The following is a 25,099-nucleotide window of genomic DNA, read 5'->3' as shown; positions in this document are numbered from 1 at the left end:
GCTTTTCTGACTCACTCTATGGCCCCCAGAAGACTAAACGGGAAATTCCCTTAATAGTTTTAAAGTACAACCAACCACGTCAATCTGTGGCCCGTCACTTATCTGTTGGCCCAGTCCTGGGCCAGTGGAAGGTTTAGGGGTGAGAAGGGGCTGCAAATGTTGAATGAAAGCGAAAGTCAATGTGGAGAGCAAAAGCTTGAGCGCCACTCGAAAAGCTCGCTCTCTCTGCACGACGACGACGACTTTTGACTCCACCGAAGTCTGCTGTGGACGGGACTCTCTCCGGGATGGATGCCATGGAAACTTTTTCAACGCCAGCGCCACAGTCTTCCGTAGTCCTGTCGAGTAATGTGCGCCGTTGAGGAACAGTTTTTGCACGCCAAAATTTGAGTTTCGTTTTTTTTTTGGACTCTTTTTTGTTTGTCCCCCCCGACACACTCACACACACGTACACACGCACACATACCACAATCACACACATACCACACTAACACATACAGTCACAAAAATATCAACAAATATAATTTAAAAAATATACGAAAAAAGAACAAGGCGAAATAAGAGCACAAAAAGGGGGCAACATTTTGAAACAAATTTTACAACCGAAAAACAAACGAGGAAAAATATATATAAAATACAACAAAATCTTGCAAAATAAAAAAAATATTTGCTAAAAGTGTTTTTGATAAATTAACAAACAAAAATTACATAAATAATACAAAAACGAAGGGGAAAGAGTAAAAACCGACGACGCCTGGAAACAGCAATAATAACAGCACAAAAATATATGCAAAATAGTTCTAACTGTAAAATACAGTGCCTTCTATAAAATAAACAACGTCGCTATCACCACCAACACTACCAACAAAACCAACAAAAATCCCTCAACCGCAGCAGCAGGAGCAGCAGCAGGAGCAGCAGCGGGGGAGGAGCAGCGGGGGAGGAGCAGCATCAACCCAGCAATATTCGTTCAGCAAAACACGGTAGGGATATTACGTATAAAGAGTGTTTGGGGAAGCAGCTAGGATATATGGACATGAGTATATATATTTTATGTGTGTGTGTGTGGAGGGGAGTGTTGTGTGCCCGCCTCCATTTGATGCCTCCACTAATTGGTATGCAACATTATTTTTTTGTGCCTTTTGTCATGGCACTCCATCACGCGCATTTTGATGGTTAGTAATTATGGTGTCGCTTTTTTATATGAAACCCACTGTGAAGGAGCAGCTACAGGGATAGGGATTGTTATACTGCGACTGTGTGTGTGTGTGTCTGTTCCAACCCCACGCCCCTGGCCCACGCATTTCTTCATTGTTCGCCGAAAAAGGTTTGCATAGGGTCTTAAAGCTGACAGAAAGAGAGAGTGAGTGAGTGGCAGAGAGGACACACACACAGCTACATGTTAGCGATGTGTGCGTGACGAGGTGGGGGAGTATTCATAATGAATATTCATATTATTTACCTCACTTCCAAATTATATGATAATGCGCGCAAAGTATTATTCAAATTGTTTTTCAATGAATTTTCCAGCATTTATCAAAATTAGTTTACTGAAATAAGTTGTGGTGCAGCCACGGATAGATAATATATTGAAAATGATTCTAAATAATTCCAAATATTATTTAAACAAACAAAAATATACAACCCATAAATTAAGAATGTTTGCGTGTTTCTCATGCATAAAAAACTCTTCAAAATAATTATAATAATAATGATAATAGCTGCACACGCATTAAGGGATGGGTGCCGTGTTCAAAAAAGTGTATGATAATAGCTGGAAAATAATATAATAATTGTTTTTCATCGAATAATGGCTCGGGATGGGCGTAGGGAGTGCGCCCAGATACCAAAAGACTTTGTTTGCCATTGTGGCAGTCACGAAGAAGCCGAAAAGTACGCTTGGACTGTGGCGGACACTCCTACTCGAGCTGCCACCCACTACACCCCTACCATTATAATATAAAAGCTGCCGAAATCAATAAAGACAGACAAAAAGCAGCGGGCAAGCAGAGCAGAGCGAAGGCCCCAGCCAGAAGCCGACACCGCTGCGCCCCCCCAATGTGTATCCCTCTATGTTTTGGGTCCTGGGCCGGGCCCGAGCCGGGTCCCTGGGTCCCTGGGTCTCTTTGTTGAGTGTATATGTGTACGGGGGAGTATCTTCTCTAGTGGCTGGTGTGCGTGTGTCTGTTATATTAACTTACCTGTGGCGGACACTTTTCATATTAGCAGCAACAACAAATCTCATCATCATCGCGTTCTTCGTTCGTCGCTTCACTCGTTGGACGCTCGTTCCGTTTCCTTTTTATCTCATTGGCTTTTCTTATGGCCATTATTTTGGGGCTGCTGCCTCCTCTTCAGCTTCAGCTTCAGCTTCTCTTTCCTTTCTTTTTTTCTTCAGCTTAGCTTTTGTCACCTTTTGTGCTTGTTGCTGACGTTTGAGTGACGTAAATTAATACATACACAAACCCACACACACCCATACATATTTTATTTTCAATATGCGAATCGAGCGAGGCAAGAGGCCAGGCACCCCCGCAGGGTCAAAATTGTCACCAGCCACTAAGTTTAGGCGGTAGGGCAACTTAATGAGCAGAGTTGCCACATAAATGGGAAGTTTACAGTTTTAACTGCGACTCTTAAATGATCTTTCCTGCAAAGAGTTCAAACAATAAATAAGACTGCACACTCAACAGGTTATTGGCATTTAGACAATAGGTGAAAAAAGTACACGAACACACACTCGCGCAGGCATGGGTGCTGCTCACCGATACATTTGCATACTAATACATACATAAGTACATACATATGTATGTACATACATAAAATCCCGCGCAGAGATATTTAGCAGCTGTACACATGTACATACATACATATGTAAATGTTTAACATATGTACATACATATGTACATACATATAGTAAAGGAATATTTTTGGAGCCTAATTGTACATACTTACATACATACATATGTACACATGTATGTACATACATACATACATACATATGTACACATATAGCCTTTTAATTTTCTGCAAGTTTACATTATCTACATCTGTTATCTACATCTACATCAATTCTCACACTACTCCCGTTTAGCTCGCCCCCCTCCACCAGAGCAGCACACTGCACGATGGTGCAGGCGGGGAGAACGAGCAACAAATACACAAAGCTGTTGGCTGTTCGGCTGTTGATACTGATCAAGAATATATGTATGTACAATATACTTTATAGGGTCGGAAACGTTTCCTTCTGTGCGTCATATACATCCACGTTCGACCACAAATACAATATATCCCATTTACTTTTCCGGGTCCGGGTCTATTCAGAAATTATTTCCATAATCCCGATCTCAGATTATAGCAAACTTGTTTTCTATTTAAAGTCCAAACACTTTTGTCATCCCATGTATGTATGTACATTGTATGTATGTACATTGTATGTATGTACATACATATGTATGTATGTGTGTACGTATGTACAATGTACGGCTGCTTTCTGACAATGGGAATGTAATGTAATGTAGCATGTCTTTGATGGCACCTCTCAATGGTTTGCACAAATCAAGGTCTAGGCGTCGAAATGGCAATAGCAACATGTGCTTAACCGACACACACACACACACTCGCACTCACACACACCGTTAGCCACGATTAAATTAACGCAAATTAAGCAGATTAGGCAAACGTCACTCACATCATCCCCACAGCCTCTGTCCCGTTGAACATATCCCACACCCCCGTTAAACATATCCCACCCGTTCAACGGCATAACAAAGAGCAGGGAAAAAACCACAGCAAAAGGCAAAAGCGTTGACATCACACGCACACACACACACACACACACACACAGACACACAGACAGGGACACTGACACACAGACACAAAGAGCGTCCGCACGCACACATTGACAGTGCGCAGGACAATGGCGTTGGTGGCGCAGGAGGAGGCTGCAGCCCCTCTACCTCTACGCCACTGCTCACCCGCACACAACAAAATTGATACACACCAGTCGGAAGGGGCGGAGCAGGCAGGAGGTGACGGGGGCTGCCTGCACAATGACTGACGCAGGCAGCCAAACCCCCCTTGAGTGGACTGGGTTGGGTGGGTGATTTTATTAGGGTGACGCACGATGCAATTTCATGATTATTGAAATTATTGGCTGCACGTTTTATGCAGCATACTTATCCGGCTTTTTATTTGTGGCTTTTTACGCGAAGACACATTTTGGAAATCTCTATAAACTGTTGGCAACGTTAGTTTCTTAATAGAAAATTCAGCCATTATGGATATGCTTTAAGTCGAGCCAACATTGCACCTATCTCTGTAAGTCGAGCCACCATTTAGCACACCATTTTATTTGAGTTGCAGAAAGTTGGACTTTTAAAAGTTAAATTAGGAAATGTATTACAGCTTTCTAAATGAATACCTTCTGCACGAGTATACATATGCAGATAATAGGAGTAGTAATACCCCTAGGAAATGTTTGACTACAGGTGACCTTCTCCAGCTCTAACAACTCTCAAAAAGCAATATTAGTTGTGAAGCAGTTAGAGCAATTGCTAAAGCTTTAGTTAAATACAGACCCAAATAACTATTCATGCCCAACTTCAATGACACTTAACTGCAGCTCAACTTAACTCAAACTTTAACCACAAACTTAACCTACTTTTTCAAGACTTCAGGCATAAATCCTCCTCTGTTTCTGACAGTCTCTCCTGTGGGCTGTCGTGTTCAAATTGAATCTTGATACACCCTTTCCTTCTGGCCCTTTGCCTTCCTTGCCTTTCCTTGCCACTGCGCTTAATGAGTTTTTAACTCGCTTTTGATAACAATTTCAATTAAGATTTTTAATAGCTGAGCTGTGCTGGACGCTGGCTTGCATTTATTGCCACAATGCCAGAGAGATATTGTCCGCACCTGAAAAACTGCAGCCGCCAAACGCTTCAAGCCTTAAGCCGGGTTCGGGTTCGGCTACGGCCACGGGTCTGGGTCCGGGTCTGGCTGCTCTGTGGGCGGTCTTAACGCGCAATTAAGTGCAAACTTTGGCCGACACCCGCACATTTCCTTGATGGGGCTTAAACGTCAACTGGGCGCAGATGTGGCAGTGGCAGTGGCAGTGGCAGTGGATGTATCTGAGCCAGCAGAAGAGACAGCGAGGCGGCAGCAGAGGCAAACCTTGCGGTTGGTTGTCGAGGGCGCAAAGTGCAAGGTTGCCATTCATTTGGCTCGGGGGGCCAGCAGGAGCAGCAGCAGCAGCAGCCGCAGGGAAGGCGGAAGGAAGAGCAGCACTAATCCCTGAGTGTGCTGCCTTGTTATGCGCTTTACTTTGTATGGGGCATGATGGTTGCAGCAAGAGGTTCGTCGGGGAACACAGAAAGGTATTTCTGATCAGCTTTAAAAACGGAATCCGGCGCTTGTTGTTGGGCAAACCTGTGCGCAGATCTGGCTAGGATTTCATAGGGTTTTACTAGGGTATCAACAGCGGCTACTACCCCCCTACTGGTTATCCCCTCTGCTATCTTGTTGGCATTCGTATTCTCTCATTGCATAAGTGTCAGTGTCAGCGTTGGGTAAGTGGGTGGATGGATGGGTCGGACTAAGGGTCGTAACACTCGAAACACTCTGTGTGGCTGTGTCTGTGGAATTTTGGAGTGGGTGTATGTTGGCTGCCATGTCCGTATCTGTTCTCCGTCTGTTTCCTGTATGTGTGTCCTTGCTGCTGCGAAAAGACTGATGATGATGATGGCATTTTGTTACATTTTGCTACCTTCTTTTTCGTTCCCCCGTTTTGGTTTTGTGTCCTGCTCGCGCAGGCACCTTTAGTATGAAATGAGGCGGCCAGACATACGCATCGACAACGAAGATCGTACAAGGACTGGCACACGACGACGGCTACGCGCAGCATGAACAGCAACAATCTGCAGCAATGGTGGGAGCACACGTACCGCCGGCATCAGCTCCAGGCGCACAACAACCTCGACACCACGGAGCTGCACTACGCGCTCCTCGAGCATAACCAACTGGGCGGCAGCATCGGCACCGGCACACTGCCCACCGCCGAGCTGGAAAGTTCCGTCACGGACTTGGACTATGGCAACTTTAGTCTGATTAATCCTTACGATCTTGACGCTGTTGCTGGCGGCGGCGGTGGCGGTGGCGACTCGGAAAATGCCATCTCCTCTCTGACACTCCTACTGCTGGCCGTCAGCTATGGCCTTGTGGTCTTTGGCGGCGTTGTGGGCAACTCCACGCTGGTGCTCACCCTCTGCTCGGCCTCCTCGGTACGCCTGCGGAATCCCTTGCTGCTGGCCGTGTGCATTGCAGACCTGCTAGTCACCGGCATATCGGCGCCTGTTACGCTGCTAAATCTGGCCATGAATCGAAGGACAAGATCGCTGCCGCTGGTGCTGTGCAAGGTCATACACTACATACAGGTGGGTAACCATTTTTGTACATTTTTGTATTTGATGTCTGTGTAGCAGCAATTTGTCTTCCTGGACAGGTCATGCCCGTGGCGGCCAGCACCATTTCCTTTTTCATGCTCTCCCTGGACCGCTATGCCACCGTTAAGCATCCTCGTTTGGCTCAGCTGCGACAGCGTCGTTATCTGCACGTGTCCCTGGCACTCATCTCGTGGCTGGCCTCGGCAGCCATCAGCACTCCCTTCCTGTTTGCCTACAAGATCATAGCCAAGTCGGTGATCATCAAGGGCGTGGGTGCGGGCAGCACAAATGCCAGCACCACACCGAACCCAATCAGCATCAGCTGCACCTCCGACCTGGGGGCCAACGCCATGTTCATGTCGTTCATCATCTTCCACACGATAGCCGTGTTCGTTCTGCCCGGCGTGGGGGTGCTGCTGAATCACTACGGCGTGCGTCGCAAACTGTGCGCCCTGTCGCTGACGGCTCGTGCGGCTCACGGGGAACTGCCACTGCCCATGCCCATACTGCGGCGACAGACGCACATGGTGATTGTGACGGGTTGTGCGAATGCACAGCAGGCGGCCTGCGGCGGACCCACCACCGTGGACGATACCTCGAATGGGAATGGCAATGGCAATGGCGGTGGACCAATGGCCGTGAGTCCAGGCGACATACAAATGCACACGCTACAGCCACGGTCGGGTTCGGCCCTGGAGCCGGGCTCCTTTCGCTCCAGCAATCCCATATCGCCCAGGTGATTAGCCTCGTTAATTGATTGTTTTGTGTGTGTGGAATTGCATTTAATTTGTGTAATCCTATTCCACAGAGCCATGAGGGAGATACGCGCCCATTCGCAGCGCCAGCGCATACATCGTGCTGGTCGGGGTCCGGCCACTCCGGGCATACCGCTGCCACAGACCTCGACCCTGAGGTCGCGACGCCATTTGGCCAACATGCTGATCGCCTCTGCCATCATTTTCATCGTTTGCTGGGCGCCGCATGTCTTTTGCATATTCTATAAGAATTTCGGCTACAAGCAATACTGCAGCAAGTCCTCTGTGTACTTTAGTCTGTTATTGGGTGAGTGAATATCAAAGGAGGAGCCAGCGAATAGCCAGTGCATAATCTGCATGTAACTCTCCACTTTAGGCTACTTCTATTCGGCCATCAGTCCGGTCATCTATTGGGCGCTCAATCACAATTCGCTACGACAATCGCCCTGTGCGCCCATCATACGGCTGCGCTCCATGCAGAATTTTCTGAGATCACGCTTTCGTACGCACACGGTGCCACCTCCGCCATCGTCCACCAATGAGGCGGCCCTCGGCGCATTCAATCCCAAACTGATTAAGCTGACACCGAAACAGTATAGAGCTCAGGCTTCTTCGCATTATCTCTACTAGTGTGATACTAAACTAAACAAACAAAAAACAAAAAGCAAAGCAAAACAAAACTTGATATACATTATATACAATGCATATATAATATATTTTTTACTTACGACCTGATCCTGTCTAGCCCCCTGCCCCCTGAACTATCTAGATGTTTTTCAAAAGCTCTACGCAATTAGTTGGCAAAAACAAAGGAAAATCTACTACAAAATAACAAAAATATATATACATACATAAAAGATATACAACATAATACATAGGTCATGCATACATATAGTATATGTATATACATACATATATATACATACATACATAGCAGTGTTAGTTGACGCTTATTTACACTACGATGTTGTGCGCCTAAAGCTATGCAATAAAAAGGAGTAAACGTAAAAGTAAAAGCAAAAGCAAAACCAAAAACTCTTCTAGTGACTTGTTCGAAATGTTGTTTAGTCTTTTAAGAAAAACACACACAAATATATTGTACTATGTTCCTTCTCATAGATAAGCAATAAGATGAACGCTTTAAGCCAAGTTAAACGAACGAACGAAAGAAAAGATAAGAAAAGAAAAGCAAAATCAAACTAAACGAGATCTAAAACTTTTTAAACAACAATTTAAAAACAAAAACCTAACAAAACTAAATCAAATACGAGTACATATACCTAACGAAACATGCATAAACTTACATAAATACATATATACATAAATATATATACATATACATACATAAATATAAATATAAAAAGAAGAAAATCTAACAAAAAAAAGATTATAAATGTGTGGATAAGATTTAAAAACAAAACAAAAACGAGTATTGTATACATATTTCTATGACTTAATTCTTATATTATTATACACTTTTTCTAAACCATTTTTGAATATCGTACAGTGCAATTGAAGCGACTCAGAACAGACATAAAACAGAACAATCTCAGGTTCGGGTTTCATTTGCAATTTGGATGACTCGCTGAGCTGAGGAGTGTTTCCCCCCCAACTCAATTGCAAAGAAAAAACAAAACAAAAACAAAATCTGCCACTATCCGTTGCCAAGTTTTTCCACATGCAATTTTCTATGCAGTACTTTTTATACCACCATACTGAGGAGGGAAACTACGACTACCACGAGTACTCTTATGTGTGTCTTTCTTTACTTCTATACAAAAGCAATGCTGTCGTCAATCAAACCATTTCATTTCATTTCGAAACTGTACGTATGTAAAACTTACTCCCTTTAAACTTTCTTGGAAGCCATCTGAAGCAGCAGCAGCTGCTGTTAACGCCTTTGAACTAGTGGCTAGAAACCCTAAACTAACTTTAAATAATATCATTTTGTACTTTAACTAAAAACCTTCATCGAAAACAGAACAAAAAACCAAATGAGAAACTCTAAAAACTAAAAACTATAAATATGCTACATACTAAAAGAAAATGCAAATTGTTTTATTTACCTCGGAGCTGTTTTGGTTGTAAAAATACTAAGTGTATGATGAAGGAAGAGAGCTGGCTAGCTCTTGAGGTGGTTTTTTTTTGTTCAGAAAATACACAAATTATCCCGGTATATTTAAGTACCTTACAACTGCATACGCAATGTACATGGTACTGTAACAGTAGATGCTTTAATATAACTGCAATTAATTTCAATTTAATTTCAATTTGCTCGTTGCTTCCTGCTACTGCATCAATTTAGCACGAACTACAAAACTAGAGGTGGACATGGACGTCGTGACGTCTGCGTGTTCGGGTTTACGGCTAACTCCGAAACACACACCCGAAGCTGTAGATGCAATTGGATTGAAAAAAACTAGCTCAACATTTCCATAAGCGATTGGAAAATTATTCCTATTAGACGTCAAACAAGACAGACAGACGAACGGCTATTGATGCTGGTTAAGATTATGTGCACCGTATAGGGTCGGAAATTTTTCATTCTATGCGTCACACTCATCATTTCATTATCTGGAATATTCCAATGTCAGTCAAAGGGCCTCATGAAATATAATTCTGGTAATTCATATGATATGTATCTATTACATATTAGCACCCACTCTTCCATTTTTATATACATACTTAATGTGTCACTCAACTCAATTCAATTCGAATGCTTTCTATTGGGCGTTCGTTTTGAATGGAGCCACGCAGAACTCTAATAAATACTTGTACCAATAAATTTAGCAAAGGGTTTAATTAATTAATTATTAAATATCAATTCATGAGTCACTTGATCTTAAATTGGAATCTTCCTGCAGCCCAACCTGACAGTAACCAAATCTTTTACTATCATAGCAATATTCCTTGTCTTAAAGGTCTTCTTCGTGGAGGCATTAGTTGGAGTAGCTATGGAAAAGTGGAGTCTGAAAGTCCGTCCAGCGGCTGACTGACCATGCCTGACATCTCAACAAAAATAGCATAAGGAAAAATGTGAACTTGATTTATAGAATTTTAAACTTTATAAGCATTTAAAGAGTGCGTAGGGGTTTCAATAAATCAAGGATAAAACAAAGACATTTCGCTATTAAGTTCTTATTTAGTTGGTGGCGCGCTTCGTTTGCTGCGCATGTTGTTGCATACGTTTCTCGATCTCGGGTCTGAAGTGACGAATGAGGCCCTGGACAGGCCAGGCGGCACCATCGCCTAGCGCGCAAATGGTGTGGCCTTCGATCTGCTTTGAAATCTCCCACAGCATATCAATCTCAGCGGGTTGAGCATCGCCCTTGACAAAGCTGTGTGTAAATATCACGGGGAAGGTAAGGAAAATATGCCTCAATCTGGTTCTGGTTTGAAATAATCGCAAAAAGGGGTTTTACTCACCGAGTCATGATCTTGTTCATCCAGCCAATGCCCTCGCGACATGGTGTGCACTGGCCGCAGCTCTCGTGTTTGTAGAACGAGATGAGGCGGGCAATTGCCTTGATCACATCCGTGGACTTGTCCATCACAATGATGGCCGCCGTTCCGAGAGATGTTTGGGCCGCAATCAGGCCATCAAAATCCATAATCACATCGTCGCATACATTTTTGGGTATAATCGGTGTGGACGAACCGCCGGGAATGACGCCCAACAGATTGTCCCAGCCACCAGTGACGCCGCCACAATGACGCTCAATCAGCTCCTTCAGCGGAATGGACATTTCCTCCTCCACCGTGCAGGGATTGTTTACGTGTCCCGAGATGTTGAACAGCTTTGTGCCCGAGTTACGGGTGCGACCAAAGCTGGCGAACCAAGTGCCACCGCGACGGCAGATGGCGGGCGCAACAGCCACCGTCTCCACATTGGTCACCGTTGTGGGGCAACCGAAGACACCCACATCGGCGGGGAATGGCGGCTTCAAGCGTGGCTTGCCCTGCTTGCCCTCGAGCGACTCAATCAGAGCTGTCTCCTCGCCGCAAATGTAAGCGCCAGCGCCACGGTGCATGAAGATATCGAAATCGTAGCCCGTGCCGCAGGCATTCTTGCCAATGAGGCCAGCCTGATAGGCCTCTGCGATGGCCAGCTGCATGTTCGAGGCTTCGTTGTAGAACTCGCCACGAATATAGATGTAGGCCGCCTGGGCGCCCATGGCAGCGCCCGCAATCAGACATCCCTCAACCAGCTTGTGGGGATCGTGACGCATTATGTCGCGATCTTTGCAGGTGCCAGGCTCGCCTGAAGCAAAAACAGAGAAAAACGAATGTAAATCGTTCATTTTAAATTGATTTCACAATGCTCACCTTCATCGGCATTCACCACCAGGTACTTGGGGCGTCCATCGCCGGGCTTTTGCATGAAAGACCACTTCATGCCACTGGGGAAGCCAGCGCCACCGCGTCCGCGCAGACCCGATGTCTTGATCTCATTGATGATCCAATTGGGACCCTTCAGGACAATCTCCTTGGTCTTGTACCAGTCACCGCGCTTCAGGGCACCGCTCAGCCGCCAGTCGTGGCGTCCATACAGATTTGTGAAGATGCGATCCTCGTCGGCCAAGGGACCAAACTTGGTCTTTGTCTGTGGTGGCGGCGTGCCAGCCGGTGGAGCTGTGCTCTGCAGCCGCTGCAGCTGCACGCTGGCCGGAAGTGTCGCAACTGCAATAAGCACAACATATAAATCAATAAACTGCGCAGAACCTTTGCCTTACGTTTTGTTTTGCTTTGCGCAAAAATTACATAATTTGCTTTCAAGTGAATTGATTGTTTTGCTGGCTTGCTGCTACTTATTTAGCAAGTCTCGCAAGTCAGCGGATAGCCAATGCTACTACCAAAACACCAATTAATAGTTGTTGAATGAATGGTTTGCGTTTATTTACCTAATTGCGGCTTGGTTAACAAATTAAATCGCACAATTGCAGCCATTTTCGGTGCGACGACAGCCAGCTGAAATGTGACGTTTGCGTTTGGCGTTGCCACATTAGAAATTGGGGTTGTTTAAAGCAGTGTGGCCAGTTTCGGTACTTTTAAAGCTAGTTTTGTTATTTATAAATTATATATTAAATTCTGGCTATAATGCCGCAAGAGAAGCTACATTAGAGTGGTACAATGTATGCAACAATATACAATATTATATAGAAATGGACATAATAATGCATACATCTAATGCATGCAAATTTCTAGCTATGAATGTAGCTATACAATTTTTGATATAAAGACAGCACTACTGCTACTGCTGGGTTTTTATATAAATTTATATTTTTAACAAGCAGGCCATCAAATGTGTATAATTATTGAATACCTTTTAAAATTCAAATCAAAAACTATTCTACCATAGCTATAATTTGCAGCTACTGCGCTGCCAGTTCGTTGGCTCAACGATAACAACTGTCAATTGATATCGGAACGAACACAATACGTTCACACTACAATCTGTTATTTGTTTTATTAAAAAAATGGCCCAAAGAACAAAAAATGAGTCAAGTAATGGCACGACAACTGAAGAAACAGATGGAAGTCTATCACAAACAGCTCCGACACTGCACTTGCGCCTGGAACAGCCCCGAGACGAACGCCGTGTAATTTTCCACGAAGGTGTCATAGACAATGAGCATTTGAATCGCAAGAAATCCAAATGTATGTAATTCTTATCTGATTAGAAGCTATTGGTAGGCTAACTTAGTGCAATTTGCAGGCTGCTGCATATACAAGAAACCCCTGGCATTTGGTGAAAGTTCCTCGGAGGATGATGAAGATTGTGAGCACTGTTTTGGACATCCCGAGAAGCGCAAACGAAACGCCAAACACACTCATAATCACGATAATGACGAACCATCTACATCGGCACAGGCTTCAGCGCAGCCAGGAGCCAGCTCCCCACCCGCTGAGCCTGCTGCTGCGCCTGCGAAGCCCCCGTCCGATCCAGCCACACCCACTGACCACTGCGAACAGACGGGCGAGTCGTAGGACGAACACCATTTTGATTATGTATAATATAAACGTTAACAAGTTGTAACTAAATACTAACAGCTATAAACAAACAATCTATTCTTCCGGCAGTAAGAACCACTTTTGTCGTTCATGAACATTTGTCATAATGAGGCAGGGCAGGGCAGGCACAAGGATGTTGATGTAGATGTAGCTTAAGGCGTTGCTTCATTTCTTCGGCTTGAGCTCGAAGGATTCGCTCACATTAATGGGTATATTATAGGCCTTTGCTTTGGCCCGGGAACGCCAGACCTGGTCAAGAGATAAACGTTTTGTTAAAACAGCAGAAATATAGATCAAATTCCCGCACAAACCTTTATGGTATAGTCATCGCTGGTGGTCACAAGCATCTCAGAGTCTTTTGGATTGAAGGCCACACTGTTGACCACATCCGAGTGCTTGAATTTCGCCAAACTAATGCCATAGTAGCGATCCCAGAGGTAGGCATGCTGATCCTCAGCCCCACTGGCCACATACTCCGCACAGACATCGAGGAATATGAAGAAACACTCTGTGCTGGGAGTGTAGGCCTTGTGGGCCCGCAGCATATTCCCCACACGCTTCAGCGTCATCAAATCAATCACATGTATATCGATCTCTTGAGCAATTGGCGGCGGCTCCAGGGGATTGGTGATCACATAGTTCTTTGGCCAAGGTCGCGTATTAACATACAAATAACGATGATCCGGACTCAGCGCCATGCCAATGATGTGTCCATGCAGATCGATCACTTTGTCCACCTGGTCAAAGCGATCCTTCACCGAGTCGTAGTTCCACCAATCCGGATCATTGCGTGGCTCCTGCTGCTGCTGCTGTGCAGCGGCCCGCTTGGCGGCTATTCTCTCCTTCAGCGAGGGCCCTGGATCCAGTTTTTTGGGAAAATAAACGTTCCTAATCCGCTTGAAGCCGATCTGGTGCGGGGTAAATGTCTTCGAACCGGTCGAAAAGATGAGATACTTGGGTATGCTATTCTCCATTTCATCGTACTCCTCATGCACATCCATCGAGTCGTACTCTTCCTCGTCCTCTTCGTCGTTGGCTTCGCTTGTGGGCGCCACCGCTTTTCTGTATTCCTCCAGGTAATGTATAGTGGCATCGCCCGGACGTGCTCTGGACCGACGCTCGCTTATGTCGGGCAAGAAGTTCTCCTCGGGCGTGGCACTTCGTGTGCGTCTAAGACTGGCGGCATGCGACAGCGGATTCCCACTGGCCTGAGCACCCTGTGCCTCATCGTTACTCGCAAACGGGAAGCTCGGACTGCGCGCCTCCTCCTCCTCCTTGGCCAAAGGATCGTTGCTCTCGTCCAACCAGGGGCACCTGGCCACCATTATGGCCCGCACAGAGCTGGCATTGCGATTGTAGAACTTGTACAATTGACTCATGATCGGCACGTGCTCAGAGTCAATCTCCTGATTGGCCTTGTTCAGCCACAGCACCGATGTGCTCACCAAATGGGCCAGCCAATGCAGATCGCCTGAGATCAGATACTGATCACTGAACCAAGTTCCAAATATGTCATACGGACGATTGACCACTCGGCAGCGTAAATGAGACTCTGTTGCGCCCAAATAGAACACGGCTATCTCTCCGGAGGTGGACTGCGGCGAACCAAAGTGCACACCCGACACCAGCAGCAAAGTGTCGCTCTGATTGAACTGCGAGTATTGCGAGTACTTCCAGCTGAATTGTTTCATATTGTGCGCATACTTTTCCTTGCATGGGTGCTGCGAGTTCCATATCTATCAACAGGATTAGATCATGGATTAGGAACCCCAAATTCGTATCAGAATCCTCAATGGTACTCACTATCACATAGCCATCCTTGGAGCAGGTGGCAAACATCTCACCATTGTGTGCAAAGCTCACATGCAGCACCTGATGCGTGTGTCCATGATTGTTCTCCACCGTCGGCTCCAGCCGCTGCGCCTGCACGAATGGTATTTTTGTGGACAGACGCTGGTATTCGGAGCGCCAGCTCTCGGCGCCGGGCTTCAACGGTACGCTGGGCGAGGCTCTAAAGTTCTCCTGGAACTTTTGACGCCACAACAGATCATCGTTCGCAATGCTGTGCCATCGCCGGCAGCACAGGCTCGCCTGCAGCAGATCGTGGACATTCAAGCGCTCAAAGATCAGCAGAAGGGCGGGCTCCGGCAGGGCCCACCATCCATCTGTTGGTGTGTACTCTTCTTCTGCGTCTGCTGCAGCATTTGTGTGCTTTACCAGTCGGGCCTTTTTGAAGGTCACTTCCATTTGGATTTCCGAATTAGGGCAGACTCTTGTCGCCACAGCTGTCGCGTCTGCAATAAGATTTACGGCTCTCGTACGGCCTTTGCCTTTGTGCTATTGGGTAATAACTGGTTTTTGTTTCGTTTTGGCCTTTGTTTTGTCTTTGTTTTTAGCGCATCAGGTAAAAAACCGAAAGAAACTTTCTCTCTTATTTTCAATGTTGTTTTTGTCTTTTAACAGCTGTTTGGCTGCCACAGGACTGGTCACACAATCATACGCAAACTGCAGCCATAAACGATATCGAGCTATCGTTATCGCCAACGGATCAGCTGTTGTGTGTAAACTGAATTTCGTTTTAAAATTGTCTTTTCTTTTTCAAATTAGAAGTTTAATTAAATAAAAAAACATGTGTTTGGGCATGCTGTGCAGGCTACGCGTGCAACACTCTGAAAAGTGCGTGTTGCAGCCATGAGTATAGCACTGATAATAGGTTTTTGTTCTTCCCAGCATTTCGAGGCACTTGCGGCACTTTAGCAGGCAGTTGGATGGCAATTCCGTGGTAATTGCAGCTGCTGTGCGTACCCCACGCACACCCTTCAAGGCGGAGGAGCAGCAGCTGGCGGGCATTGTCATAGATGAGCTGGTAAAACGCACACTAGTGCCGCGGGAGGAGTTCAAAAAGCTAATTGTCTGCTCTTCGTCGAATGCATCCGCCGCCGAGTGCCAGAAGCGACTTGCCAATGTAGCCAAAGAGCTGGGCTTCAAGGGCTGCGAGACACATGCCGTGCAGGACGACATTTGCTCAATTACAGGACTGCGTATGACGCTGGAAAGTCTGCGGCAGGGACAATCGCAATGCATTATCACGGGCGACACACGCTGCCAGTTCCTAGAACCCGATGATGGCATGCTGGCCAATGAACTAATGACCGTGCGGCAGACTCCAGTCAGAGGTAAAGCGGGCGTCTCGGAGCCCATACCCACTTTGGGAGCTGCGGCACTGGCCTGGACCACATACGAAACGGCAGAGCGCCTTCAGCTACAGCCGCTGGCTTTGGTGCGTGAATTTGCTGTGAAAAATAACCGAGAAGACGCACTGTACCACCTGCACGGCGGCAGTCCGCTGCTGCCCAGTCAAATTCACACCTGGGATCTGGCTACAAGCCGAGAACCAGCCAAGCCATCGCTACAACTCGACCCAAGCGGCAGTAAAATGTACACCCACGACAATCTGCATATCACGGCCAGTCATCTGCTCACACATCTGGTGCACTCGCTGCCCGCTGGCGAGTTGGGCTGTGCCTACATGGATGGCAAGGATGGCCGTCTGATGATCATATTTCTCGAAAAACTGTGAGTCCCAGCCATTGTCACGTTTTAAGATCCAATCCCAAGTAGCGGCTCTCTTTCAGCGTGCCCAAAATCGAACAGTTGGACGGTCTTCCACTGCTGACACTCTACACCAAGGAGAAGTGTTCTTTGTGCGATCATTTGGTGGCACAATTGGAGCAGAAATATGCTGGTAAATTCAGGCTGGAAAAGGTGTACATCGACCGCAAAGAGAATGTTCGTTTCTTGCGACTGTTTCGGCATGATATACCCGTCGTGTTCTTTAATGGACAATTTCTATGCATGCACAAATTGAACGAAGAGGCGCTGCAGGAGCGACTGGCAGGCTTAGGCACGGACTAAAGCTGTATTTCAGGCCATAAAACAAATTGAAAGTTGACTTTTTAAAACATTTCGCCCATGGGTTTGATGGTTATCTCGTGAATCTGCAAAGATAAATTTGGATTCCTTTTTGTTTGTATCTTGCCCCACAGTCCACACTCCTACCTGCACATGGGGCGGCGTGCGGAGAGCATATAGCACCGCGTCGGCTATATTTGATGGCTCCAGCCTGGCCATATCCTTCACATAAAAGTGTATCTCCTCGGGGAATATGTTTGTGTTGACTGCACCCGGACAAATGCCCGTCACGCGCACCTTGCTCTTGTGCAGCTGAAACTCCTGACGATAGGTTTCCGTGATGGCTGTGATGGCAAACTTGGTGGCCGGATATATGTTGAATGAGGGCAGCACATCGATAAAGTTGAGCACTTGATGGCCGGCAATGCTGTTTATGATCAATACATGACCCTCTGTGTCCCGCTTCTTCATGTTGTTGAACGCCTCCCGGGTGCACCACAGCACACCCATCACATTGGTGTCAATGACCTCGCGCAGTTTTTGAGTATTACCCGGCGTCACCAGCTCCATTTCGCGTGTGATGCCAGCATTGTTTAGCAGCACATCAGGTCCCTCCAGCTCCCTTTCAATCCAGTCGAAGGAGCTCAGGACTTGATCCTCCTTCGATACGTCGCAACGTCTGGGTATGAAATTCGCCTGTAAATGCTTCGGCAGGCTGTCCCTGAGCTCGCGCATCTTCTCCTCACGCCGTGCCAGACCCACGACACGCAATCCTGCTGCAATCATGGCCCGAGCACAGGCTGCTCCAATACCACCGCTGGCACCAGTGACCACAGCGAGTTTGTTCTGCCAGCGTTCCATGCTAACGAGTGAATGGAATATGCTGAAGCAAGCTAGAACCAGGCAGTGACATTTAATTGGCACTTCTAGGGCTTCATTCAATATAGGTTAATCTGTGGCAAATGGCACCCCACGAACACTCCACTAACTCGAAGAATGCAGTAGCTCCTGCTGCCTCCTACCTACCGTTACTTTACCTTATATATATTGCCCGTATCAGTGCTTCATAATATAAGGACTACGATGAAAGGAAAAACATTAGTTCAAATAAAGGCGCGGATTTCTGTGCTCATATTTAAAACGCAGAAATGAGTACGGGAGAACGTCTGACAGGAGAGAATTTCCCTGACCATCAACAGCGCGCGCAGCTAGCCATATTTTGAATTGAAGGCTTGCTAAGCTTTTTTATTACCCAAAGATGTTAAACTATCGGTTGCTTTGAAAATTGTAGAGACAGATGAGAGAGAGGAGCTCATTCAACTCAAAATAGTGTAATTATAAAGAAATGTAATGTTTTATAATATAAGAAAGGAAAGAAATTTTTAGATCGGGACGCGAAAATTAATCCAGGAGAGTAATTGCTGACCTAATCCGAATTCGAAAATTGATTTCAACCAATCAATATCATAATTTTTTCTCAAAATGCATCATCATGACAACGACGTGTGTAATTTACATTGCACACCCGTAATTTTTAGTGACGTTGTTACCTATTGTCGACATTTTTGCTTTTGACACAAATTTCGGCACTTCCTGAGTAGAGTAAGCTTTTGAAGCTAGTAATATCAAATATAACACCTAAATCTAGGAATATGATTTAGGATTACGGTATATTTTTAAAATGAGATGGTATATTTTGGTATATTTTTGAGGGTTGTGCGGTATATTTGATCGATAATCACGTTCACGGCAGATGTTGAGTTTTTAAGCAAATTTACAGTGAAAACATTCAATTTAACTCATAGAAACTTTAAGAGAGCATTTAGCAAACAAAATGGCACAAATGGACATTGAATTGAAGAAGGTGAGGGCACTGGCAATGGCAATGGCCACCAGGGCGAGAACCGGCATGCAGCGCGTGCTTTGAGTCCCCCATTGAAAATGTTACTCATTCCCCGAATCCGTCCACCCGCAGGCCTTCACCGAGATGCAGATCAACAAATTGGAAACAACCAAGAAGATCAATATGATTGACATGAAATGCGACATGGTCAAGACGGGCAAACACAAGTATCTGTTGACAGAAAAGGGCACAAGCAATCTGGACAATGATACGAGGTATGGGATGGTACTTAATGTACGTTTCATTTATGCTTTAACTCGAATATCCACTCTTATAGAGTATACCAATCTGTTGGTCGCATGTTTCTGCTCACGGATGTCCAAAATATGCGCGAGGACCTTAAGAGCAAGCAGGAGAAATGTGAAAAGGCCATCGAACTACTCGAAAAGAAGAAGGAATTCTTGCAGAAATCATTGAAGGATCAGGAGGATGGCCTACGCGAGCTTGTCCAACAGCGCAAGGAGGCTGATGTGGCCGCGAAGTAGACACCACACTCTCTCACACATGAAAACACACATTTTGTTTCGGTTCATCTTTAAATATAATTGTCCAAATTGAAGTTGGCATAACTCACAAATTCGTTGCCCAAATTTCGCTCATGTTCGGGTCGGAAATTGCACTTGTGCACAGGCAATCTGGCTGATAGCCAGGGCTCTACAACTTCTCCAGAGCAAAAGATCAGCTTGGATTTGCTCGCACTGCGCTGCAGCTTGAGGATAATCTCTGATATTTTCCCAATGCACTCCTGTGACAAGAACGGCGGATCCGCTATGATTAAATCGTATCTCTTGTGGTGATTTATCAGATAGTCTGGATTGCCGTCTATGCAATTGATGTCGTAGTGGACAAAATCATTCCCATAAGCGGCAAAACGTTCATCGTACTCGAAGATGCTGACTAAAGAAGGGAAATGTCAACAAGTAGGGAAGTAGAACTCAGGAGATCCTCACCGTGCTCATATATATCTTTAATATCCTTGTAAAGAGATGGACAAGACAGCAAAGCTATGCGGTAGTTGCATGCCTCTTGGTCACCTGTTTGTTCCTTCAGCAGCTTTGCCACAATGTCGCGAACCGCGAGTTTGGTCTTTTTGCTGTACCAAAATTGACTCAATTGCTGCAGATTCGAAATGTGAGACGGTTAGCAGACCCAACACTTATAGTTATTCTAAAAACTTGCCCAATTCTCTTCGAATGTTGCCTCCTTGCCGTCCTGATTCACAATTCGATCCTCCTCCTCGGCTTCACGCTTAGAACGCTCTGCCAGGAATTCGTTGAGGATGGCTAGTGTATCGGCGGGTAGTGCTAGGTCGTCATCCATGACTTATTTACTGATAATTGTAACCAGCAAGTGCAATTTTTAAAAATAAATAAAATGTGCGTTCCACCGCGCTATGGCATTTTTGGTGCTGGTTCGGAAATGAATCACAGATGAACCACACACAATGAACCACACAAAATGCAGTCATAAAGCGATAGTTAGTGTTGTTTGTACACACATGTCCCTGTTTGCTTTTCCCATGCGCTACGAAATACCACAATAAACGGATTCATGTCTATCGAAATGGTTCAACAATTGATGGTACTTTTTGTGTTGGAGCAGAGCTGTACCCGAACTAGTTCAAAGTGAAAGAAGAACAGACGTGCAGGGTGACCACTTAAGGTATTTTATATACTTTTCAGGATATTTTGACTACGAGATTGAATTCATTGTATATTTAAAGAATACCGGTATACAATGGTATATTTAATAAATTACCCCTTTCTTGTGGAGAATTGATTGATAAATCGGATGAAATTATAGTTTTAGCGTGTATACTCCTAACTAGCTAGTAATATCAAACAGAACATCAAAATCGAGGAAAATGATTTAAGATTTACGGTATACTTACAGTATAATTTGAAAATTCAAGAGTATACTTAGGTATATTACCGAGGTTCTGTCGGTATATTTTATGGATAGCTCCGCGGTCACATTGTAGACTATTAATTTGGATGTGAATATAATTTAAAATTGTTGTACCATATCGAGACAAGGAAATACACTACGCTTTTGTTGCTCAAGTGAATGGTAAGTTTGCCCAACTAATTTTAATAAAAAACCTGCTGAATTCTGCGGCATTTCGTGTGAGACAACGCTGTGTGAGAGAGGTATGGAATTCCTGGTGCGAACTTTCTTCACGCGACAAACGTCTCGTCCCCAAATCATATAGAACTGTACGCTAACCCGCACCCCACCCCCCTGTTTGTTCCTTATTAACCCAATTCGACAGTCGAGTGGCATTATAATCACAGTACATGCAGGTCTCTTGTTCCCGTGTGTGTGTGCCTTAATCCGATCTCTCGCTTGTGGCTGTGCAGAGAGAGGAGGAAAAGAGGAAGCAGCCAATTCCGAAACGTTGTGGAGCGAAAGGGCCTCTGCCCTGGCCTGCACTTTGAGCGCGGTGGTACTAGTATATCTGTGTCTCTATCTACATATTCAGCTTTGTCATTTTTGATCTTATTTTATTATTTAAAGTTCAGACATGTCAATCGGAGGCAATTTGTGAGGGAGCTCGTGTACCCCGTGTGCTGTTCTGTTCTACCTCTGACGTGTTCCTTGCTGTTTGCTCGACCACGTGACGTCACATTATTTATACATATTTCATCCAAATTTCATCAGAGTGGATGGGTGACTTTGTGGTTTCGCATGAATAATCGAGAACAAAGTCAATTATCAAAAGTGCTAGCCCGAGTTCGAGTACTTGACCCACTTCGTTTGAAGGACTCGCCTTAAAATCAATAGTAATGATGACATATTTTAGGACACAAGCACCTGCATATTAAATGACACCTAATGACCTGCCTTTAGCCGCTATCATTCATCAAACATCTACATGTGTACATATGTACATACATACATACATACATACACGTAGGAGGTACCACACTGACCGTTACGCCGCCGCACTTCTCTTTCTCCTTCTGTCTGTGTGTCTGGTGTTTACTCAACTCTTGCTTCCGCGGTACCTCTTACTGTATGTGTTTCTGCCTCTCCTTCGCACTCCACTCCACACGCTGTGTGGCAGCCACCTGTTTGGCCATATTTGTGTCTGTCTCTCTGTCTGTGTTAATATTTCGACGTGTGTTTCGTAACCAACATGCGCTGCACATTGTGGCCAGTCAGTCAGTCAGTCAGTTGAATCATCTCACGCTCAACTGTCTTTGGCTGTTATTGCATGTTTGTGTTAAACTTTACGTGGAAATTGGGAAATCTGTGACGTGTTTACTGTGCTTCTTTCATCCTAAATTGCTGCCTGAAGCTAAAGAATTAAATATTATTCATAAACAACATCTGCAGAGCATTTAAGTTTCGCTTTTTTTATAACTAAACTTTAAACCCTTTTGTGATTTCTTTTCTGTATGTTTGTGGCCTATGCAAAACAAGGCTATATGGTCTGTAATTGCAGTCGTATCATCTTGAGTCAACGTGACCATTAAAACGCCTCTTTGACACGCCCATTCTTTGTGTTTTAAGTGGCCTTTGTAAAGTGTGTCTGGCGGTTTGCAACTTTCCATTTGACTGGATTAACAGCCGCAGCCACAAAATTTCAATTGAAAGCCAAGACGCGTGCTGTGCCACAGCGCTAAACAGACTTGAGATCTCGGTTATAGATCGCAGTCGTAAGTTCACATTGAGTGTAGAGAGACTCATAGAGTGTAAACTAAACCAAAGGTGAAGAACACACACAGGCATTAGATATGGTTCGTTGGTTGCCTAGTTAGGGTATGGGTATGGGTATTGGGTGGGTTAGCTTATCAGGGCGCAATACCCGGCCGCGATAAGAATAGAATTCCCGCCTGATAACGCCTGAAAATTAAACTCTACGTTTTCTCTCTCTTTTGCAGACCAAGAAACCCAGTAAGGTGAACAGCAATCAAACGACAAGTTCATCATGAGCACATCCACCGAACAGCCACCGCGCTTCGATAGCGCCGAGACCAATGGCTCTGAGAGCACATCACAGCGGGAGCAGCAGCAACAACAACAGCAGCAGAACCAGAACCAGCCACAGAATGCGACGGCCAAGCTCTTGCAGCATATCCAAACGAATCGAATTGACTGCGCCCTGTGGGCACTGCGTCTGCTATCGATCTTCTTTACCCTGAGCTATGTTTTGCCCATATTCACGTGAGTAATCAAACAGAGACATACATAAAGAATCTAAAATTAATATATCTTCCATCTACAGTTCACAACAGAGCTCCTTCACCAAGGTGCTGCTGGCCAATGCAGCCATCTCTGCCCTTCGCCTGCATCAACGTGTGCCCGCCTTCTCGTTCAGTCGTGAATTTCTGAGCAAATTATTTGGCGAAGACTCGTGTCACTACATGGTGTACTCTCTGATCTTCTTCAACATACGTCCCTCGCTCTTGGTGCTGGTGCCAGTGCTGCTCTACTCTGTGCTGCACGCCTCCAGCTATTCGCTCAAGTTGTTGGATGTAAGCAACGATTGCAATTTGATTGACTGCAACTTAATGATTAATTTATGTTATAGCTGATTGGCCAGAACTCTTGGTGGGGCGCACGTTTCATCATCTCCATTGTGGAGTTCCAGGCGGCCAATATACTGAAGGCCACAGCATTCTGCGAGATCTTCATTATGCCCTATGCGATTGTACTGACTTTTATGTGAGTTGCGCTCAGTTTGTCGCTGGTTTTCTTGCTGTTTTCTAATCCATTTTCTTTTTTCCTCCTGTAGGAGCCACGCTGGCCTGATGACACCCATCATCTACTATCATTATGTGGTGATGCGTTATACCTCACGCCGCAATCCCTATCCCCGCAACGCCTTTGCCGAGCTGCGTATCAGCTTCGAGGCGCTGGCCGCTCGTTCTCCACCTGCCGTTGCCAAAATTATCCGTGGCGGCATTGGCATTGTCAGCCGTTTGGCGCCTCACCCAACGCCGGTGCCAGCGCAGTAAGGGAACAGGAGAACGCTACTAAGGACATTTAAATAAGCTTATTTAACTATTGTACCAACCCATTCACACAGATGCTCCACGGACAGTCGGAGTTTAGGGTTCATTTCGGTTTTATTTGTTGGTTACAAAAGATTGTTTTTGCACCATTTCCGCAGCGGCCCTCACAAATCGGCTTGCAGTCTTTTTTCTAGTTCCATCCGACGCGTTTTGGCATATACATACATTATTTCTATTTTCACAATCAGTTTGCGGATGGATCCTCCCCATACACATGTATGTTAAAGCGTATTATTATTATTAACATTAAATTCAAAGGAAAGTACAATTTTCTATATAATTTATACGTTATTTAAAAATGAACAACCCAACCTGGACAACTGAAGATGACAATGAAGCAGATTTACATCTATTTTTTATGAATGTGTAAAACTATTAAGCGAACAAAACAAAAGAGAGTAAAGTAAACTTAAATAAATCAACAAACAACAAAAATACGTTACAAATGCTTCTTTTTTGTGAGTTAATCAAGTGTCAAGCTTGAAAGCGCGTAAGAATAGGTACAGAGATCTGTTGCAGTCTTTATATATAAGCTATACATAGCTTAAGTTTAGAAATACCTCGAGACAGCCAGAATGTGGTAGTCACAAAAATAAACAGTCAGCGAGTAGTGGTATTTGCTTAATAAGTGCATGCTAGTCCCTTGACATTTATAGGGCTTCTTCACTAACCTGCTCTTTATATGCTTACTAATGACCAAACTGGTCTATATTTAAGCCACTTTAAGCCAAACCACCTCTAGCAAAATAGCTTAAACTATGTACACAGGACTATTCCACATTTTTCTTAAATCAATGACGAGGCTTTATAGGCATTTACATTGGTTCTAGACCAGCAATCAGAAGATTGCTCAAGGCCAAGGCAAGTTCAACTAAGCCATCTCTGAATCAGTTCTGTTTTAGTAAAATAGTTTGTTGCTGATGAGCATCCATAACACTCGAATATCTAACAAAATCTCTGAAAATATATCCTTCTCGGAGTTCCAAATGTAATTATTATGCCCCTCAAGTGCCATTTTAATCAAGAAATTCCATATAGCCATACAAGATCTCTTTC

The 25,099-nt window shown here is 44.9% G+C and overlaps 9 protein-coding genes across 9 annotated transcripts; 5 read left to right on the top strand and 4 right to left on the bottom strand.

Moving 5' to 3' along the window:
- The first annotated feature begins 758 nt into the window (after nucleotides 1-758).
- LOC117901719 (alpha-2A adrenergic receptor) lies at nucleotides 759-7,871 on the top strand. The gene is made up of 5 exons (XM_034812595.1): nucleotides 759-983; nucleotides 5,811-6,431; nucleotides 6,500-7,176; nucleotides 7,249-7,502; nucleotides 7,572-7,871. Exons 2-5 carry the CDS (start codon nucleotides 5,901-5,903, stop codon nucleotides 7,823-7,825), a joined length of 1,716 nt encoding a protein of 571 aa, XP_034668486.1. The 5' UTR covers nucleotides 759-983; nucleotides 5,811-5,900; the 3' UTR covers nucleotides 7,826-7,871.
- Nucleotides 7,872-10,317: 2,446 nt separating this feature from the next.
- Nucleotides 10,318-12,207, bottom strand: LOC117901722 (NADH dehydrogenase [ubiquinone] flavoprotein 1, mitochondrial). The gene is made up of 4 exons (XM_034812600.1): nucleotides 12,097-12,207; nucleotides 11,522-11,875; nucleotides 10,622-11,456; nucleotides 10,318-10,533 (listed from the first exon to the last, which is right to left on the bottom strand). The coding sequence occupies exons 1-4, from the start codon at nucleotides 12,140-12,142 to the stop codon at nucleotides 10,338-10,340; spliced, it is 1,431 nt and encodes a 476-aa protein (XP_034668491.1). The 5' UTR covers nucleotides 12,143-12,207; the 3' UTR covers nucleotides 10,318-10,337.
- A 354-nt stretch (nucleotides 12,208-12,561) lies between these two features.
- Nucleotides 12,562-13,282, top strand: LOC117901739 (E3 ubiquitin-protein ligase PPP1R11). The gene is made up of 2 exons (XM_034812625.1): nucleotides 12,562-12,853; nucleotides 12,912-13,282. Exons 1-2 carry the CDS (start codon nucleotides 12,673-12,675, stop codon nucleotides 13,181-13,183), a joined length of 453 nt encoding a protein of 150 aa, XP_034668516.1. The 5' UTR covers nucleotides 12,562-12,672; the 3' UTR covers nucleotides 13,184-13,282.
- On the bottom strand, nucleotides 13,241-15,695 carry LOC117901717 (F-box/WD repeat-containing protein 5). Its single transcript, XM_034812593.1, has 3 exons — nucleotides 15,011-15,695; nucleotides 13,519-14,943; nucleotides 13,241-13,456 (listed from the first exon to the last, which is right to left on the bottom strand). The coding sequence occupies exons 1-3, from the start codon at nucleotides 15,452-15,454 to the stop codon at nucleotides 13,373-13,375; spliced, it is 1,953 nt and encodes a 650-aa protein (XP_034668484.1). The 5' UTR covers nucleotides 15,455-15,695; the 3' UTR covers nucleotides 13,241-13,372.
- Nucleotides 15,696-15,745: 50 nt separating this feature from the next.
- LOC117901727 lies at nucleotides 15,746-17,169 on the top strand. The gene is made up of 3 exons (XM_034812609.1): nucleotides 15,746-15,883; nucleotides 15,938-16,783; nucleotides 16,843-17,169. Exons 1-3 carry the CDS (start codon nucleotides 15,837-15,839, stop codon nucleotides 17,120-17,122), a joined length of 1,173 nt encoding a protein of 390 aa, XP_034668500.1. The 5' UTR covers nucleotides 15,746-15,836; the 3' UTR covers nucleotides 17,123-17,169.
- On the bottom strand, nucleotides 17,028-18,008 carry LOC117901731 (farnesol dehydrogenase). Its single transcript, XM_034812613.1, has 2 exons — nucleotides 17,267-18,008; nucleotides 17,028-17,205 (listed from the first exon to the last, which is right to left on the bottom strand). The coding sequence occupies exons 1-2, from the start codon at nucleotides 17,978-17,980 to the stop codon at nucleotides 17,164-17,166; spliced, it is 756 nt and encodes a 251-aa protein (XP_034668504.1). The 5' UTR covers nucleotides 17,981-18,008; the 3' UTR covers nucleotides 17,028-17,163.
- Nucleotides 18,009-18,822: 814 nt separating this feature from the next.
- Nucleotides 18,823-19,599, top strand: LOC117901741 (prefoldin subunit 1). Its single transcript, XM_034812628.1, has 3 exons — nucleotides 18,823-18,983; nucleotides 19,095-19,237; nucleotides 19,300-19,599. Exons 1-3 carry the CDS (start codon nucleotides 18,954-18,956, stop codon nucleotides 19,505-19,507), a joined length of 381 nt encoding a protein of 126 aa, XP_034668519.1. The 5' UTR covers nucleotides 18,823-18,953; the 3' UTR covers nucleotides 19,508-19,599.
- Nucleotides 19,545-20,439, bottom strand: LOC117901733 (protein-lysine N-methyltransferase CG9154). The gene is made up of 3 exons (XM_034812615.1): nucleotides 20,202-20,439; nucleotides 19,973-20,138; nucleotides 19,545-19,919 (listed from the first exon to the last, which is right to left on the bottom strand). The coding sequence occupies exons 1-3, from the start codon at nucleotides 20,340-20,342 to the stop codon at nucleotides 19,558-19,560; spliced, it is 669 nt and encodes a 222-aa protein (XP_034668506.1). The 5' UTR covers nucleotides 20,343-20,439; the 3' UTR covers nucleotides 19,545-19,557.
- Nucleotides 20,440-20,941: 502 nt separating this feature from the next.
- Nucleotides 20,942-24,480, top strand: LOC117901730 (Krueppel homolog 2). The gene is made up of 5 exons (XM_034812612.1): nucleotides 20,942-21,092; nucleotides 22,910-23,192; nucleotides 23,254-23,503; nucleotides 23,560-23,693; nucleotides 23,764-24,480. The coding sequence occupies exons 2-5, from the start codon at nucleotides 22,957-22,959 to the stop codon at nucleotides 23,984-23,986; spliced, it is 843 nt and encodes a 280-aa protein (XP_034668503.1). The 5' UTR covers nucleotides 20,942-21,092; nucleotides 22,910-22,956; the 3' UTR covers nucleotides 23,987-24,480.
- The last annotated feature ends 619 nt before the right edge of the window (nucleotides 24,481-25,099 follow it).

This window comes from Drosophila subobscura, chromosome U (assembly GCF_008121235.1).
Source record: "Drosophila subobscura isolate 14011-0131.10 chromosome U, UCBerk_Dsub_1.0, whole genome shotgun sequence".
NCBI classification, from domain to species: Eukaryota; Metazoa; Arthropoda; class Insecta; order Diptera; family Drosophilidae; genus Drosophila; species Drosophila subobscura.
The sequence above is the reverse complement of the archived record's forward strand: the minus strand, read 5'-3'. Positions and strand labels throughout refer to the sequence as shown.